This window comes from Emydura macquarii, unplaced genomic scaffold (assembly GCF_026122565.2).
Source record: "Emydura macquarii macquarii isolate MOO-44397 ecotype Brisbane River unplaced genomic scaffold, CSIRO-AGI_Emac_v2 contig_2768, whole genome shotgun sequence".
NCBI classification, from domain to species: Eukaryota; Metazoa; Chordata; order Testudines; family Chelidae; genus Emydura; species Emydura macquarii.
The window spans coordinates 51,097,244-51,112,004 of NW_027132905.1; the positions used below are offsets into that span (position 1 = coordinate 51,097,244).

At 63.6% G+C, this 14,761-nt stretch overlaps 1 protein-coding gene across 1 annotated transcript; it reads left to right on the forward strand.

Annotated features, from left to right (window-relative positions):
- The first annotated feature begins 789 nt into the window (after positions 1-789).
- Positions 790-13,671, forward strand: LOC137165137 (rho guanine nucleotide exchange factor 19-like). Its single transcript, XM_067566223.1, has 13 exons — positions 790-820; positions 1,456-1,751; positions 2,428-2,692; positions 4,121-4,197; positions 4,833-5,074; positions 5,931-6,091; positions 6,233-6,385; positions 7,509-7,638; positions 7,954-8,028; positions 9,086-9,178; positions 9,646-9,806; positions 10,197-10,358; positions 11,021-13,671. Exons 2-13 carry the CDS (start codon positions 1,472-1,474, stop codon positions 11,118-11,120), a joined length of 1,899 nt encoding a protein of 632 aa, XP_067422324.1. The 5' UTR covers positions 790-820; positions 1,456-1,471; the 3' UTR covers positions 11,121-13,671.
- The last annotated feature ends 1,090 nt before the right edge of the window (positions 13,672-14,761 follow it).

Genomic DNA, 14,761 nt, shown 5'->3' on the forward strand with positions numbered 1-14,761 from the left:
CCCCTGCAAGCGCCGCTGCCTCCTGGGGCCGTGCCCACCCTGGCGTGCAGCGCAAGCCTAAGGCAAAGGGGCCTGTGACTGCCGGGCGAGACCCAGAGGAGCCCGGGGGGCTGGGAACGCCCTGGCTCTGGGGCCGGATGAGGCAGCTAGTGCTGGGGAGGAAGGGGAACATTGACCGAGCCCCAGGGCAGCACGCTGCAGACGGGCTGCCCTATCCCCTCCCGAGCGGGGCAGCAGGCAGGGTGAGCCCCGGGATATCTCCATCACCCTCCTGGATCTCCGAGGGCTTCCCAGCCCCTGGCTCCAGCCACTGGCTGGGTGGAGACACCCGCGGCTTAGCTCACCCCTGACGTGACCCATGCACAACAGGACAGCTGCAGGAGGCAGGGCAATTCAGGGAGGCAGCGGGGCCAGGCCGAAGCTGGGATTGAGGCCGGACCCTCACAGGGTCATCGGGGCTGGGGGCCTCCCGTCTGCAGAACGGCTCCACGTGCTCCCCTCCCAAGCTTACGAACCAGGACCAGGCTGGTGCCGGGAGATCTCCCAGTGTCCTGCCCTTGCCCCTCTCTGCAATGGTAAATAGCCCCCATCGGGGGGAGCGGGAGCCCTAGGCTGGGGGATCTGGGGTGCCCCAGTGCCGCCCTCATTGCCCCACTGCCATCTGCTCCTTCGGGAGCCTGGGCTTGCCGCCCGTGGCTGATGCCCTGGTGCGCTGCCCCTTTAAGGAGCTGCTAACGAGGGAGCCCTGCAGGTTATTTATTTGCAGGTGGGGGCAGCAGTAGCTGTTTGTTCTCTCCTGGGTGGGGAGGGGAGCCTCCAGGTAGGTGGCTACTTTAGCCCTGGGAGCCCTGGGCCTGGTGGGACCCGGCCGCTGTTGCTCAGGGCAGGGTGATGGGCACAGGGCATGGTCCTTGCACTGACTCTCCCTGTGGGTGGACGGGTGAGAGGGAGGGGGCCAGCTGGCCCCTCAGGCCTGTCCCGCCCAGCCCGGAGCGGAGTCCCTCGGGTGCTTTGCCCTGCTGGTTTGGCTGGTCCTGCTCCCAGAGCACTGAGGGGCTCCCCGCCCTGCAGCATGGTGGCAAACTCCCCTGGAGATGACCTCCGGGCGGGGCACCTGCCCCCTGGGCCGGGGGCTGCAGCTGTGGGCCCAGCCCAGATGTGGGGCTGGAGTTGCACAGAGCCTGGGCTAGCAGCCTCTTGGCCAGGGCCGGGAGCTGGGGGTTCCCCAATCCACCTCTGCCCTCCCTGCCTCCCAGGGACCTGTCCCGGGAGCCCCAGCCCGGTGGCTCGTGTGCCCGGCATGTGGGGTGCAGTGCCAGGTGGCCCGGTGGGCGTGGCAGGCAGGGACTTTAACCCTTTGGTGTCCCAGTGGGACTTTGTGGGCGCCCCAGCTGCTGAGAGAGGCCAGCCAGTGAGCCCGCTCAGAGCTGAGCCCCCGTCTTCCTGCTCCGCCAGGCCTCGCGCTGCCCTCATGGACTTCTTCCGCCGCAAGCGCGCCCGCTCCGACTCGCCGCCCAGGGCCGTGGCACCAGTGAAGCGGCATGGCTCCTGCCCGCTGGCCCGGAGACCCGAGCAGGCCAAGCCGGAGAGCCGCCAGGAGCTCTGCCCCTTCCTGGCCGGCCTCTTCCGCGCCCCGAAGGCCCCTTCCGCAGCCCGCTGGGGCGTCTTCCGGGGGGGCTCCCGGGATCCGGGCTCGGCGGCCGAGGCCCGTGCAGAGGAGGGGGTCCTGCTTCTAGTGGACGCTGCTGAAGGTGTGTGTGTGTGTGTGTGTGTGTCTGTGTGCCGTGGCTGTTCCTCCGCCCCCCCCCCCCCCCGATTAACGCCTCCATCTTTGGCTGAACGGGGGCCCAGTTTCCAAAATCGCTCATTGCAGACCAGAGACTCCTCCCCCCCCACCTGGGGACCGATACTCCCCCCCCCCTCACCTCGTTGGGTGCTTAGCTGGGCACTGGGATTGTCCCCAAAACGGGCTCTGGGTTTCTGGCTGATGCCATCTGGCCTGGATCCCGAGAACCCTGCATGAGCTGCTCGCCAATAACCGTCCATGAACTCTGACCATGGGCCTGCAGCCCCCTGCTATTCCCAGCCCTGCCCCGGCTCCGCCAGTACCCTCAGGCCTGGCCTGCAGCCCCCCCCATTCCAGGCTAGTGCTTTCCAGTTAGTGATGGGACCGGCAGGTAGCATCACGTTCCCCATGCAGAGTCCGTTGCCAAGCGTCCCAGCCTGCCCTGCCAGCGTCTGGCTCTGATTGGGCCCCGCGAGGCTGGCAGCATCCCTGGTGGCGCCGCCGAGCCCAGCCCAGTAGCGATGGGGAGCAGAGGCAGGCGTGGGTTTTGTTTTGACAACGTGGCTCCGGTGCAGCGCGGTGCCAGGCCGGGCCCCTCTGCCCCTGCAGCATCTTCACCCCCTCGCTCCTGCTCTCCCTAGGGGCTGACCTGCTGGGTGGTGCTGTCCCTCCCCCCTTCTGCTACCAGCCCCCTCCGCCCACAGCCGAGCTGGCGTCCCTCGAGAGCGCAGGCCCGGAGGAGCAGGTGGAGGAGCCCCCTAGCCCCGTGGGGCCCACAGGCCCTGCTGGCTTGCTGGAAACGGGGATGGAGCAGCCCACCCCGGTGCCGGGGAGGAAGGTCCTGCATGGCTCCCTGGAAGATCTCTCCAAAGCCACGGCTATGCTGATGCCAAGTCCGGAGCGCAGGTAACCCACTCCCCCTGGGGAGCTTCCCACATCACTGTCCTGTGGCTGGGGGGGGGGGGGGGGGGGTGTCAGTTGCAACGTGGCTTGTGCATAGGGAGGGATTCTTGCTTCCTTTTCATTGACGCTACTGGCATATCCGTGGCAACACCCAGTAATCATTCTGGATGGGGTGCAGATCTAAACCCCCATCGGGTTGAATGGGGAGAGGACCTAGCAATACCCTCAATTCTCACCGCAAACCAAGCTCTGCCCACGAAGTGCCACTCACCGTAGATTGGGCAGCTCTTTGTAATATAATCATACTTCTAAGTTCTTTGGTGCCCTGAGCGGCCAATGCTTTATTCATCGTCATTAGGTTTCAGAGTGAACAACTCCTTGAATTAAGCAGGGGGCTGCTCCTGTCTGGTCTCCCATAGCTGTGGGTCCAGGCTGCCTGCAGACTTGGTGTGTTGTGCTCCCCTCCATTCCCATTTTTATGGTTATGGTTGCATCCAAAGGGCTAGTGGCTTCATTGGGATTGAAATGAAAGATTTTAGAGCATGAGATGGCAGCAGCCAGAAAATGGCCTGGCTGTCTGAGCCTCTGAAGACTGGCTTCTCACTTGGTTTCTATAAAATGGGCATAAGGGTACCTCCCTACCTTCCAGCAGTGTTGTGGGGATAGACACATTACAAAGATTGCGGCATGGTCTTGCACACCTCTGGTGTGGCAGATAAGTAACGCTGTATCACACCATGTGCAATTTGACTGTGGAACTCACTACCACATGATGTTGTTGAGCCTGGAACTTGACAAGATCCGAAAAATGAATTGGATGCTTATCTGGATAACGCGAATATCCAGCGTTTCCGTGATTAATGGTAACAATTCTGGAGGGATGTAAAACCTCCCACTTCCGTGTTTTAAACCAATCTCTAAGGGAGAGACCTAATCTGAGGAGCAGATTATCCCACACTGCTACTGCGGGTTCTCTGCCTTCCCTCTGGCCGGTGTGGACCGCTTTGAGAGACGGGGCACTGGGCTAGATGGACCTTAGTTCTGATCCACCTGGCAGTCGCTATGTATCCCTTTTACACTTGTGTACAAGGCGGCACAGAGAGGTTTTGATTTGCACAAGGACACAAATGAGTGACAAAACCCAGAATAGAATCTGGCAGTCCTCACTCTGTTTCAACCGCCGGACGGCCGTTTCCCAGTCGCTACGATAGACCCGCTGCTTAGTGTTCTGCTTACCATGTAGTTTTCTTCGTCCCATTGTCAGAGACTCGTTTCAACCCTGTCACTCCAAAGTTAGCAAGGTTCCGGATCTTGCAAATGTCTCCCTGCAGGAGACGCTGGCCAGAGCCCCAGCGGGAACTTCGTGTTTGCTCTGGTGTGGGGTTTTCCCAGTGGGACCCGGTTTAAAAGGTTCTTCTCGCTGCTTTTTAGACTGTTCCGGCGCCCGCTGGGGAAAGGCGCAAAGGACACGGACAAGTGGAGGAGGGAATCGAAATACGTGCAAACCCGTGAGTACCGACCCGCTCTTTAGTCTGTGCTGACTTGGCTAGTGCTTTTTATGTCGCCTGTTGTAAAACTAGGCAAATATCTAGATGAGTCGCTGAAGACCTCTGCGGACCCCTGGGGGTACCTGGACCCCTGGCTGAGAGCCACTGATCCAGTCTAATCTCCGCCAATATGCAGGATTGGTTGTGTGTGAACCGTGAGAGACAGACATCAATACCCGAGATCTGGCCATGACTATGTTCTGAATTTGCTGAGAGCACCTCCAAGACCCAAGGGCTGGTTGGGGGACAGGGAGGGCTACTTATCTGTGGTCCTTCAGTTCTCCGGCCGTTAATGGTGAAGGCATCAGGCAGCTTCTGTCTGGGCTGAGCTCCTGCTGAGAGCGGGCTACAGATGAGCGCTGGCGATCGGTGCTCGTGGGGATGCTGTGCAGGGGCCCAGAAACGACCAGGACCACTCTGAAGTCCAGGAGAGGCTTTCCCAATGTCCAGGGACGTGCACGGAGCAGGGAGGTCGTGTCACTAGGCCTGGGATTATATTAATCGTTAGATGTTTGCAGTTATTGTGGAAGCCCCTGGCTGGCCGCTGACCAGCAGGTGCCTGTGGTGAACGTCCTGCTGATTTCACTCCCTCCCAGAGCCTCTCTACCAAGACTACTGGGTGAAGCACCTCCGGGCAGCGGAGCGGAAGCCCAAGCAGCCGTCCTTCCGGGTGGACGCCAGCCTGTCCCTCGCTGGCCTCCTCTCCTCCTCGCTGCTCGGCGCCTCCTCGCAGGTGTCCCCCCGCGACTACAGCTTCTCCTTCTGGCAGGAGATCCCGGAGGTGAAGAGCCGGCGGCTGGTGGAGACCCTCACGCCCCAGCAGCACCACCTGCAGGAGGTACCAGCGGGTGGCGGTGGGCAGGTGGGCAGCTGGCTCTCCGGCTGCCAGGGGCTGATGGTTTGATTACGCAGTTGGCTGGCAATGGGGGGGTGACGATCTGCAGACAGCCACAGCCTGATCTCTGCAGAGCACCGCCAGTGGTGAGAGCAGAAGGGACGATCTGACCCTTCGGGTCACCCCAGATAAACCCCAGCCCCCGTGTTGGGGGTCAAGCAATAACCAGCAGCCTTGGCAGCAGCGGGGTCAGGGAGTGGATGGTCTCTGTCGGCCTGGAGGGGTACTGCCAGCCCAGAGCCGAGTGCAGGGGGGAGCGGGCCCTGCTGCTTGCTCTGGGGTGCACTGCTCCCTGTGGGCGCTGGTGCTGGTGGGCTGGCCCCCACCCGGCTCGCAATGGCTTCCTTTCATCTCCTCCTCAAGAGGGGATTTGCTCCCCTCCCAGCGCCCTGTGGGGTTCCTGGGGCTGCTGCTTTACTAGAAGCAGCCCCAGGGGGGAGAGTTTAGGTGTCCGTGTTTTCCCAGCAGGGCTGGTCGCTGACACACGCTTTCCTCACACAGCGAGGGGTACCGCAGTCAGTCGACTCAGCCCCAGGCGTGAGAGCTGGGCTCCTGGGTCGTGTTCCCGGCTCTGCCCTGGAAATGCCCCTGGCCTGGCCGGTGTGTGCCGCTCCCTGCGGGAGTCCCCAGCACAAGAGGCCGGGAAGGGAAGGGGCATGGCTGAGGCATTTCTCTATCCCAACTCTGCCTGGCTGCGGGCACTAGAGGGGAGCAGCGCATTACCCGGCGTGTGGCGTCCCCTGTCCCTGCCAGGCTGGGTCGCTCTCCTCCGGCCTTTGACGCACCGTCTCCACTCCAGGCCATGTTTGAGGTGATCACGTCGGAGGCTTCCTACCTGCGCAGCCTCTTGGTGGCCACGAGCCACTTCGAGGGCTCCCTGGCGCTGCGGGAGACGCTGACCAGGGCCGAGATGCACCGTCTCTTCTCCAACCTGCAGCAGGTGAAGGACGTCAGCGAAAGGTAACTGCAGCCGGGGGGGAGCTGGGTGTGGGGTGCTTCGCGCTTAGGGAGAGGCAGGAGCACTGGTTGCAGGGGAAGCTCCCGGCTGCTCCCGCCGTGCCCAGGAGCAGGATGCTTTCCCGCGACTTCTTGTCTCCGCAGATTCCTCCTGGAGCTCGAGGAGCAGATGGACAAGGACGTCTTCCTGCCGGGGCTGGGGACCCTGGTTCTGAAGCACTGCCCTGCCTTCCACCGGGTCTACCTCCCCTACGTCACCAACCAGATGTACCAGGAGCAGCTCATGCAGCAGCTGATGTGAGGAGTGGGTGGGATGATGTGTGGAGTGGGCGGTGAGGGGGGGGATAGTGGGGAGCTGCTTCCCCCCCCACACACACCTCCGCTGTCTGTGTCCCTTCTCCCTTGGAAGAGCCCATCTGCCCCGTCCCAGAGGGCTCCTCTCCAAGCTTAGCACCAAGGAGAAAGGGAACATTGCGAATCCTGGGTAAACCGGCAGGCCAGTGCGGGCTGCGAGGCTGCAGCGCTTCCCCCCAGGGGGATGCCTGGTTGGTTTGGAGCTAGACTGGACACAGCCCAGAGGAATGGACTGACCAGCCCCTTGGGAAGAATTCAATAACTCACTGAGTCTCCGTCCTCCGACTTCCCCATTGTGGAGGGGGGTTTCTGCTGGAAATGGTTACCAATTGTTACATTAAGCCAGTGGCTTTCAGCCTGTGGGCCGCAGACCCCCGGGGGTCCACAGACTGTGTCTAACATTTCCAAAGGGGTTTGCATCTCCATTTGAAATTGGGGGGGGGGGGGGATCTGCAAAGGAAAAAAGCTGGAAAACCACTGCATTAAGCGGTTGTCATTAAGTTCCAGAGTTAACACGTTGTTTTGATGACTGGGGACAGCTAACCCCATTCCTCTGCCTGCTCATGGATTTGGGAAGGGAGAAACCACGTTCCCCCCCTCCCTTGGCAGGGCCCACTGCCAGCTGCAGGTTCTCTTTGGAACGGTAAAGGATAGCAGCTTGCTGGCTTCTGGTCTAGTGGGTGCATGATGGGGTAACCGGGAGCAGAGGGGAGTCGGCCGTGACGTGAGCTGGGGCTGGCATGGATTTGGCTCTGCATTTGAGTTGTTTACCTTCCCAGCTTGGGGCAGCTTTCCTGCAGGGTTCTGGGAGATCTCGCCCTCTCCCCATTCCTTCCCACGCACCCCAGGCCCCGGAGACATCGTGCATATCCCTTCCTCCCTCACCTCCCCGGGCTGGCAATCCAGCGCTCAGGCCTTGCCTGCACAGAGCTGGGCCTCTCCAGCCAGGGTTTGCCCTGGTGCCTGCCCTCCGTGGAGTGAGGGAACAGCAGGCTGGTGGGCCGTGAATTCGGGGCCGCTTTACCTCAGGGCCCCTCATCCACCCCCTCTCTGCCGCACGCTGCAGGCGGGAGAACTGGCGCTTCCGACACGTCCTGAGGAAGCTGGAGGAGCAGCCGGTGTGTCGGCGGCAGCCCCTGAAATCCTTCCTGGTGCTGCCCTTCCAGAGGATCACCCGCCTGAAGATCCTGCTGGAGGTGAGGGGCTGGAGCAAGGAGCCGGGTCCGTGCTCTGACTCGGGGTTCAACGGCCGTGTGGGCTGGCTGGGGCCGGCCTCCCAGAGATCCTGCCTCGGGGGGGACAGGCTGCCCGGCCAGCGTCCTCTGAACAGCAGCCGGAGCAAAACGGGCGATCAAAGCAGTTCCTTCTCCTTCCGCTTCCCCTGTGGAGGCAAACTCACCAGGGGCAGGAGCTGAGAGGAGAGGGGGGCCCAGGGCTGGGGGGAGGGAAGGGTCGGTAGGGATGGGGGGGCAGGATGGAGACCTTCTCCTGATCTCTGCTCTGCCCCACAGAGCATCCTGAAGCTGGCCCCGCCGGGCTCCGAGCTGGCCAGTTCCATCGGCGCGGCCCTGACGGCAGTGGCAGAGGTGAGGGCGCCGCCGGGGGGGCGCTGGTGAAACGGCATCGCAGCGCTGGCCGTGCTGCTCCCTGCCTCGGCCCGCCATTCCCCCCGGGGTGACCCCGCGAGGCAGCGTCCGGAGATGAGCTACGCTTGGTCCTCCGGCTCCCCGGTGGGGCGGGGAGAGGTGGTAGGAGGCAGGCTTCTGGCAGGGGTCTGCTCCTGGCTCTCTGCTCGGAGTCAGCCATGTCCCTGCCCACGCCTGTGTCTCCGCTTGCTCCACCTGGCGCAGACTCAGCCCCTGGCTGCTTCCCACCTGGGCTGCATCCTGTCGGCCCCTGTGCTGGGGCAGTTCTGGTCACTCAGTGCCCCGCTGCCGTTTGTGCTTTAAAAACCTCTGGCCCTGGGGGCCCGTCCCTCCGCCAGCACCTTCCTCTCCAGCGAGGTCTGAGCTGGCTGAGCCCTCCAGCCAGCATGCTGTGCCGCCTTCCTGGGGTGCTGCCCAGGGTCTCCCTTCCCACGGGAGAGTGCTTCTGCTTGTGGGTTTCTGGAGCTCCAGCCGCACGGTTTCCTTCCCCGAGGGAGGCCAGAACGCAGCAAAAGGTGACTGCAAAGGGGGGAATAAAAGAGGCATGGGCCGGCGTGTGATGCTCGGAGCACCTGGAAGGTGTTCTGAAATAAGGGTCTCCCTGCTTGTTTGATAGCGTAGTGATCTCGGATCCTGTCTTCCCTGACTCTCCCGGAGGTCTCCAGCGAGACTTTCTTGTGGGCAGACTTGCCCTAGTTGTCCCCAGAGTCTCCTGCAGGAGTCACGGGAGCAGGAGCTGGGTTCCTGACGCTGGACCAGACCAGCAGAAAAGCTGTGGTTAAAAGAATCGAGGGCCCGACCTCCGTTCTTGCCTCACGTCAGATCTGCTCCCCTGGGACACACGAAGTATCCTGGATTCCCCACTCCTCCCGCCTGTTCTCGGCCCTCTCCCGGGGGACGAAGGGAGGCGGTGGGGGGGGAGGCGGGGGCGGGAGACCTGGCCAGAGGGCCCAGCTCCCTGCCCACCAGGCCCACGGCTTTCCTTGCCCTGCCTCAGATCGTGTCCGAGTGCAACGAGAACGTGCGGCGCATGAAGCAGACGGAGGAGCTGGTGCTGCTGGAGAAGCAAGTGGAGTTTGTAAAGACCAAGGTGGGGGCCGGCTCTGGGCCTGGGCGGCTCTCGGGGACCTGGCCCCAGATGGGGCGGGCGGGGGCGGTACGTGGCGGATGCGGTAGCTGGGGTGGGGTGAGGAGGGCCAGAAGGAGGTGGAGCCGGTAGAGATGTGTGGGATCCGGCGAGCTGCCCGGTGCCAGGATCGCACCTCTCAGCTGAGCACGCCGTGGCACTGCCGCTGTCCCAGCCTGGCCCGGGAAGCGCTGCTGGCGGGTGCTGGGCCCCCCTCCCCACGCCCCCGGCAGCTCAGTTAAACATTTGTGCTGCAGGCTATCGGGATCTGGCCCGTTGCAGGCAGTGCCCTGCCGGGATCCCATAGGAAGCGCCAGGGCAAGCTCAGGCCAGGACCGATTTTCCCTCCCCCCCCCCCATGGGGCAGCGCCGTGACGGTCTCTGTGCCGGGGCTGCCGCTGATCCGGGTCTGTCTGTGTCTCTCTCTCCAGTCCATCCCGCTCATCAGCCAGGGCCGCTGGCTGGTCAGGGCCGGGGAGTTCTCCCAGGTCCTCATCCAGGAGGTGGGCGTGGGGTACAGACCCCGCCTGAACACCAAGCCCATCCACCTGCACCTCTTCAGCGACCTGCTGCTTCTGTCCCGCCGGAGGGAGTAAGTCTGCGCCGCCCCCGTGCTCCAGCCTCTGCCACGGGGGGGCCTCGCTGTCCTGGCCACAGGCACCAAAACCTCCCGGAGCACCAAAACTCAGCCTGCTGCTCCCAGGCCCCCACATGCCTGTGTCTCAGGCGGGCCCCCCTGAAATTCCTCTCCGGTGTCATGATGGAGCCGGCGGGGAGTTGCGTTCTCAGCCCTGGCAGGAGGAGCAGGCAGGGTGGGATGGGTGAGGTGCCGGGGCCAGTTTCTCTCCCCGGTGAGAGCCGGAGGTCGCAGGTGGGGACGTGGGAGTTGCCGTGGCCTTTGCCACGGAGCTGGGCGTGGGGCGGGGGGGCTTGGTCGCCTGCCTCCGCCCCGCAAACGCCACCCCTTGCGCTTCCCCCGCAGCGACGGCAGGTTTTCCGTCAAGGACTACGCCCAGACCTGCCACGTGAGAGCGGAGCTCCTCAAAGCCAAGCCGCTGGGGCTCCCCGACACTGCCTTCCTCTTGTGCCTGTCCCGCAACCACCTCGGGGCCGGCTCGGAGTTCATCGTCAAAGCAGCCAGCCAGTGAGTGGGGGGCTCCCACCCCCGAAGGGCCGCACGCTGGGGAGGCTCTGGCTGCTGGCGGGGTGGGGAGATTCCTGGCCTGGGTGGCGCAAGCCGTGTAGGGCGGGTGTAGACGCAAAGCCGTGATAGCTGGGGCGGGGCGTTGGGACACCATTGGGGTGGGGAAGGGGTTTCGGGGCCCCATGGAGATCTGCCAAGCTGGAAGTTGCTAGCAGCTGAACAGTGGGGGAGCGTCGGAGCCTGGGTTTCTCCAAGTGCCTCCTGGGTCCGCGGGGGCCTGTGGCCTTGGCATCCAGCTCTGGGAGACCAAAGGGGGCCCAGAGCTAGGAACCCCTCCCCATGAATGTCCTGCCCCCCGCCCCCTCCTGGGAAACCTGCGGGGCCGTGCACTGGTGGTACTGGGGTGGGGGAGGCGTGGTGGTGTCTGAGTGGGCAGCGAGGTGGAGGAAGAGGAGGGTGGATCTAGCCCAACCTTTCCCAAGAGGGGAGGGAGAAAACAGGACTGACCTGCGCTCGCTGGCCTGTCTCAGGCTGGGAAACTTCCCCCCAAACTGAAGGGCAGGCGTGTGGCTTGGGGAGTTCCCCTTTTGGAAAGGTAAGAGCCCCCAGGTGTGGGTTACGGGGACTTAGCACGTGACCCTCTTCTCTCCGACCTCTCCTAGGGCCCAGAGGCAGGAGTGGATCTCGCTGATAACCAGCCGGGCGTCCCCTCGGCCTTCGGGCGTGATCCGAGCCCTGCGAGAGGCCTGCGCTGGTCCCTGACTCCCTGGGGCCCGGCCAGCGGGACTCCAGCACCCTTGGCCTTTCCTCTCCCTGTCCCTGGCTGCTCTCCTGGAAGATGCCCGCCCGTCTGCTGCGCAAGGGGACCTGCAGCGACCGCGCAAGTCTGCTGCCCTGCACCGGTTTGGAGCGGGGCCATGGAGCTGTGTCTGGGAACAGCCGCCCTTCACAGGCCTGGGGACTCCGGGGGATGGCCTGCTGCAGTCACCTCCCCAGGCTGCACCGGACTTGGCTGAGGTGGGGGGATAGGGGGTGCAGGGGTGTGGCAAGCTGGTCTCTCTAAAAGCCGTACACTCCTAGAAGCAAGGCAGGTGGGGGTCAGGAGCAGATGTGGTGCATGCCCCTGTTTCTGGGACCTCTGCCCAAATGGGGTCCTGCCCGACCAGCCCCAGTGCGGGGGGTACAGAGTCTCAGCCTGGGAGAGCCAAGCCTTGCCGTGTGCCAGGCGGGTAGGAAGTTCTGGGGGGCGAGACCCTTTGCCCGGAAATGGTCACGGCTGGCAGCCCTTCGAAAGCAGGCCCCTGGCTGAGCCAGCAGGCTGGGGGTGGAGGCTGTAGGCGTGACCTCAATGGCGGGGGAGCCAGCAGGAGGCAACGCTGGCGTCTCCCTGAAATTCCCGGGTTCTTGTGTCACGGGGTGTCTTGGGTCTGCCTGGAGCAGTGCAGCCCTCGCGCTGCTGGAAGAACCTCAGCACCTGGGGGGTGCCCCTCAAAGCTAAAAGCTCCCCAAATCTCCCGTCAAAGGGGAGGAGGCTCCCCACTGACTCTTGGGGGGAGAGGTGTCCCCTAAATGTTCCTGTCACCGAGGAGATGATCCCGCCCTGCCCCCGTGGGGCGGGAAGTGATGTGGGGGGAGGGTCGGTCTCTCGATTGCTGTATCTGCCCAGGCAGGATATTTGAGTTGTGGTCACTGAACAGCCTGTTTGCCCTGGATTTATTTTTGCGAAGTGAGCTTGTCCGGTTCCGCTCCCTGAGCAGGAGAGGTGTGTTTGCCGGGGGCTCCGTGCTGGCCTAGAGCAAGCCGCAGGCCCTCAAGCCCAGTGTCTCGGGGCAGCAACTTCAGTGGCCTCTGGTGGGCTTTAGTCGGGCAGGCGGCCGTCTGGGGACCCCAGCTGTGCTCTACTGCTGTGGGGTCTTAGCTCCTGGCCCTGGCCGTGTCTCTCTAGGGGGCCGTGGTGTGGCTGTGCACATAGCCCTCGCCATGTCTTCCCGGCCTGGATTGCTCTGGGCCGAGAGGGCAGGACGGCCTGGGGCTGAGTGACACTAGCGGGGGGGCTCTGATGTTCTGCTGCCCTGGTCTGTGGGTCCAGCTGTTTCCACTGTGGGGTGGTGGATGGGGGGATTTTCATTAGCTTCAGGGAGGAGCGGCTGAGGGTGGGAGCTGTCTGCTGCCCAGCTTGTGACTTCTAGCCTGTTTGTCTCCCCCCTTCTTTGTTCCTCTTTCCCCACACCGTAGCTGAGAGGAAGCACCTTTGTCTTGGGGTGAGAGGGGCTAGGCTGGGACTGGAACTGGGGGGGGCGGGGGGGGGGTCAAGTCCTGGCTCTGCGACAGCTTTCTCAGTGCTCTTGGGCAAGTCACTTAAGGGCTCTGGGCCTCAGCTTCCCTCAGCTGGCAGTGACAATGCGGGTGGCGTTAGACTGTACGCTCCGTGGGGCAGGGACTCTTAAGGTGTCTCTCTCGCTCTGTACATACAGCGCCTAGCACACGGGGGCCGAGAGCGAGGTGGAAGCCCCTGGGCATCACCATCACAGAATCAATAATAAATGGTTATAAAGACCTGCGTGCCGTAGACTTGGGGACAGGGCAGCCAGCCGGTGGCTGTTTTCTAAGCGGGGCGTGGGGAGAAGGGCTGAGCTGTTCTAGCACCACCGTGCAGGGGAAAGCTTCTCAAGGGCTGAACACGTGCAGCTGACACCAAATTCCAGGTCAGGAGCCCGGCCCTTGACCTTAGACCCCCCCCACCCCCAGTCCTTCCCTGCCCTACCCCATTGGAGGGGCTGCCTCCTGGGTCCTGTCAGCTGCCAGCAGACAGCAAAGCACGGGGGCTGAGCCATGTGGTGCTGGGGGGGGCAGAGATCTCTCTCGCAGTCGCAGGCTGGGATGGAGCCGTGGGGCGGAGGCTGCTTTCTCTCCATTCAGTGCATGGTGCTGCCTCTGAGCTTGCATTGGGGGGGGGGATCTCCCTCCATCTAGCCCCCCCATTGCTGAGAGTGTGGGGCTGCTGCCCTGTGGAGCAGACAGCAGAGGACAGCAGAGCTCTGCTTCTGAGTCTGGCTCCCTGGCCTTACGCCAGGCCTATGACTCCACAGCAGCCTCTGGGCAGGGGCTGAGCCAGGCAGAAGGAAACCGAGTCACCGGGTCCGGCCCCGCCCTGTGAAGACGGCGCAGCACGTTGCTCCCTGCTGGGCTGCGTCCCAGGCCCGGCTGCCAAGGTCCCAGGCTGTAATGTGGGTCCTGAATGGCATCGATTTAGGGGTACATGCTAACCCCGGGAGCAGGGCAGTGACTGGAGGGCTCGGTCCCCCCGACTGATCAGTCTTGATGAACGTGCATTGCCACGGGGCCCCGGGGCCCCAGCCAGGGTCCAGGCCCCCGGTGCGCTAGGTGCTGTATGAACCCAGAACAGAAAAGTCCCTGCCCCAGAGAGCTGACACCCCGAGCGCCAAGCGCTGGCTACAGAAGGACCAAGGAGCCCAGGGTGAGAATGAGGGGGGGGGGGGCAGCAGCGCAGGCAGGGCTCCCTGCACACCAGCAGTCCGAGCACGAGCACATTTGCGCTGGGCCCCCCTGGCCCCGGAGGGGCCTGTTCAGAGGGGATGGTTTTAAAACCAGCGCTGGGGGGACTGGTGGGTGGTTCCAGCCGGCTGGCATCAGGGCTGCCAGCTCTGTCCCCTCCATGGAGTGCGAGATGCCTGGGGCGGGGGGGGGGTGTGTGGTGCTGGGGCGGGGGGGCAGAGGGGGCACTAGGGCAAAGCTGCCCCCCTCCCCTTACAGATCCCCGCACTGCAGTGGTGCATGGCTGGGGTTATCCCCCAGCAGGCAGGAGCCTGGGGCTGCTCCCGTCTGCAACGTGCTGCCTGCGTTTGCTGGCTGGGGTGAAGGGGGGCTGGATGGCACTGGGCTCCTCTGCCGGCCTGGCAATAGCAGGCGCTCGCGGTTGAGGCTGCTGGTGACACGCAGCCCTGGGGCTTCTCTCTGGCTTCCAGCCTGAACTGTCAGCTGTCATTGCCTGGGGTCTCCCTATGCCGTGACCTCCTGGGCAGGGGCTATGCAGCCAGGCGCAGCTCAATCACCAGTCAGCTGGGCGGCTGACAGCCCCGCTAGATGACCGAATACTCTCTGGAGCCAACAGCTCAAGTCCTGGCCTGGTCGATTCTGCCCTCCGGCCATCAGAAGCAGGGCAGGGCCTGGTCACGCTAGTTGCCCTGTGGATCTTTCGACTGAGACCTTAAAGCAAAACTCCCTTTGATGCCAACGGGAACCGGACCAGGCCTTTACAGCCCCGGCCTGGGTGGGCTTTAGCCCCTCTGGCCCATCTCATCGTCTTTCCAAATATTTCTCCCTGCCTGGGCTGAGCCCTGTGTCCCGGGCTCCACCCCAGCGCTGGCTGCATTTTTGTGCTG

Coding starts and splice junctions, on each gene's coding strand:
- LOC137165137 (XM_067566223.1), top strand. CDS start 1,472: ATGGACTTCTTCCGCCGCAAGCGCGCCCGCTCCGACTCGCCGCCCAGG. Junction 5,075..5,930: donor AGCAGCACCACCTGCAGGAG/GTACCAGCGGGT, acceptor TCTCCACTCCAG/GCCATGTTTGAGGTGATCAC. Junction 7,639..7,953: donor GCCTGAAGATCCTGCTGGAG/GTGAGGGGCTGG, acceptor TCTGCCCCACAG/AGCATCCTGAAGCTGGCCCC.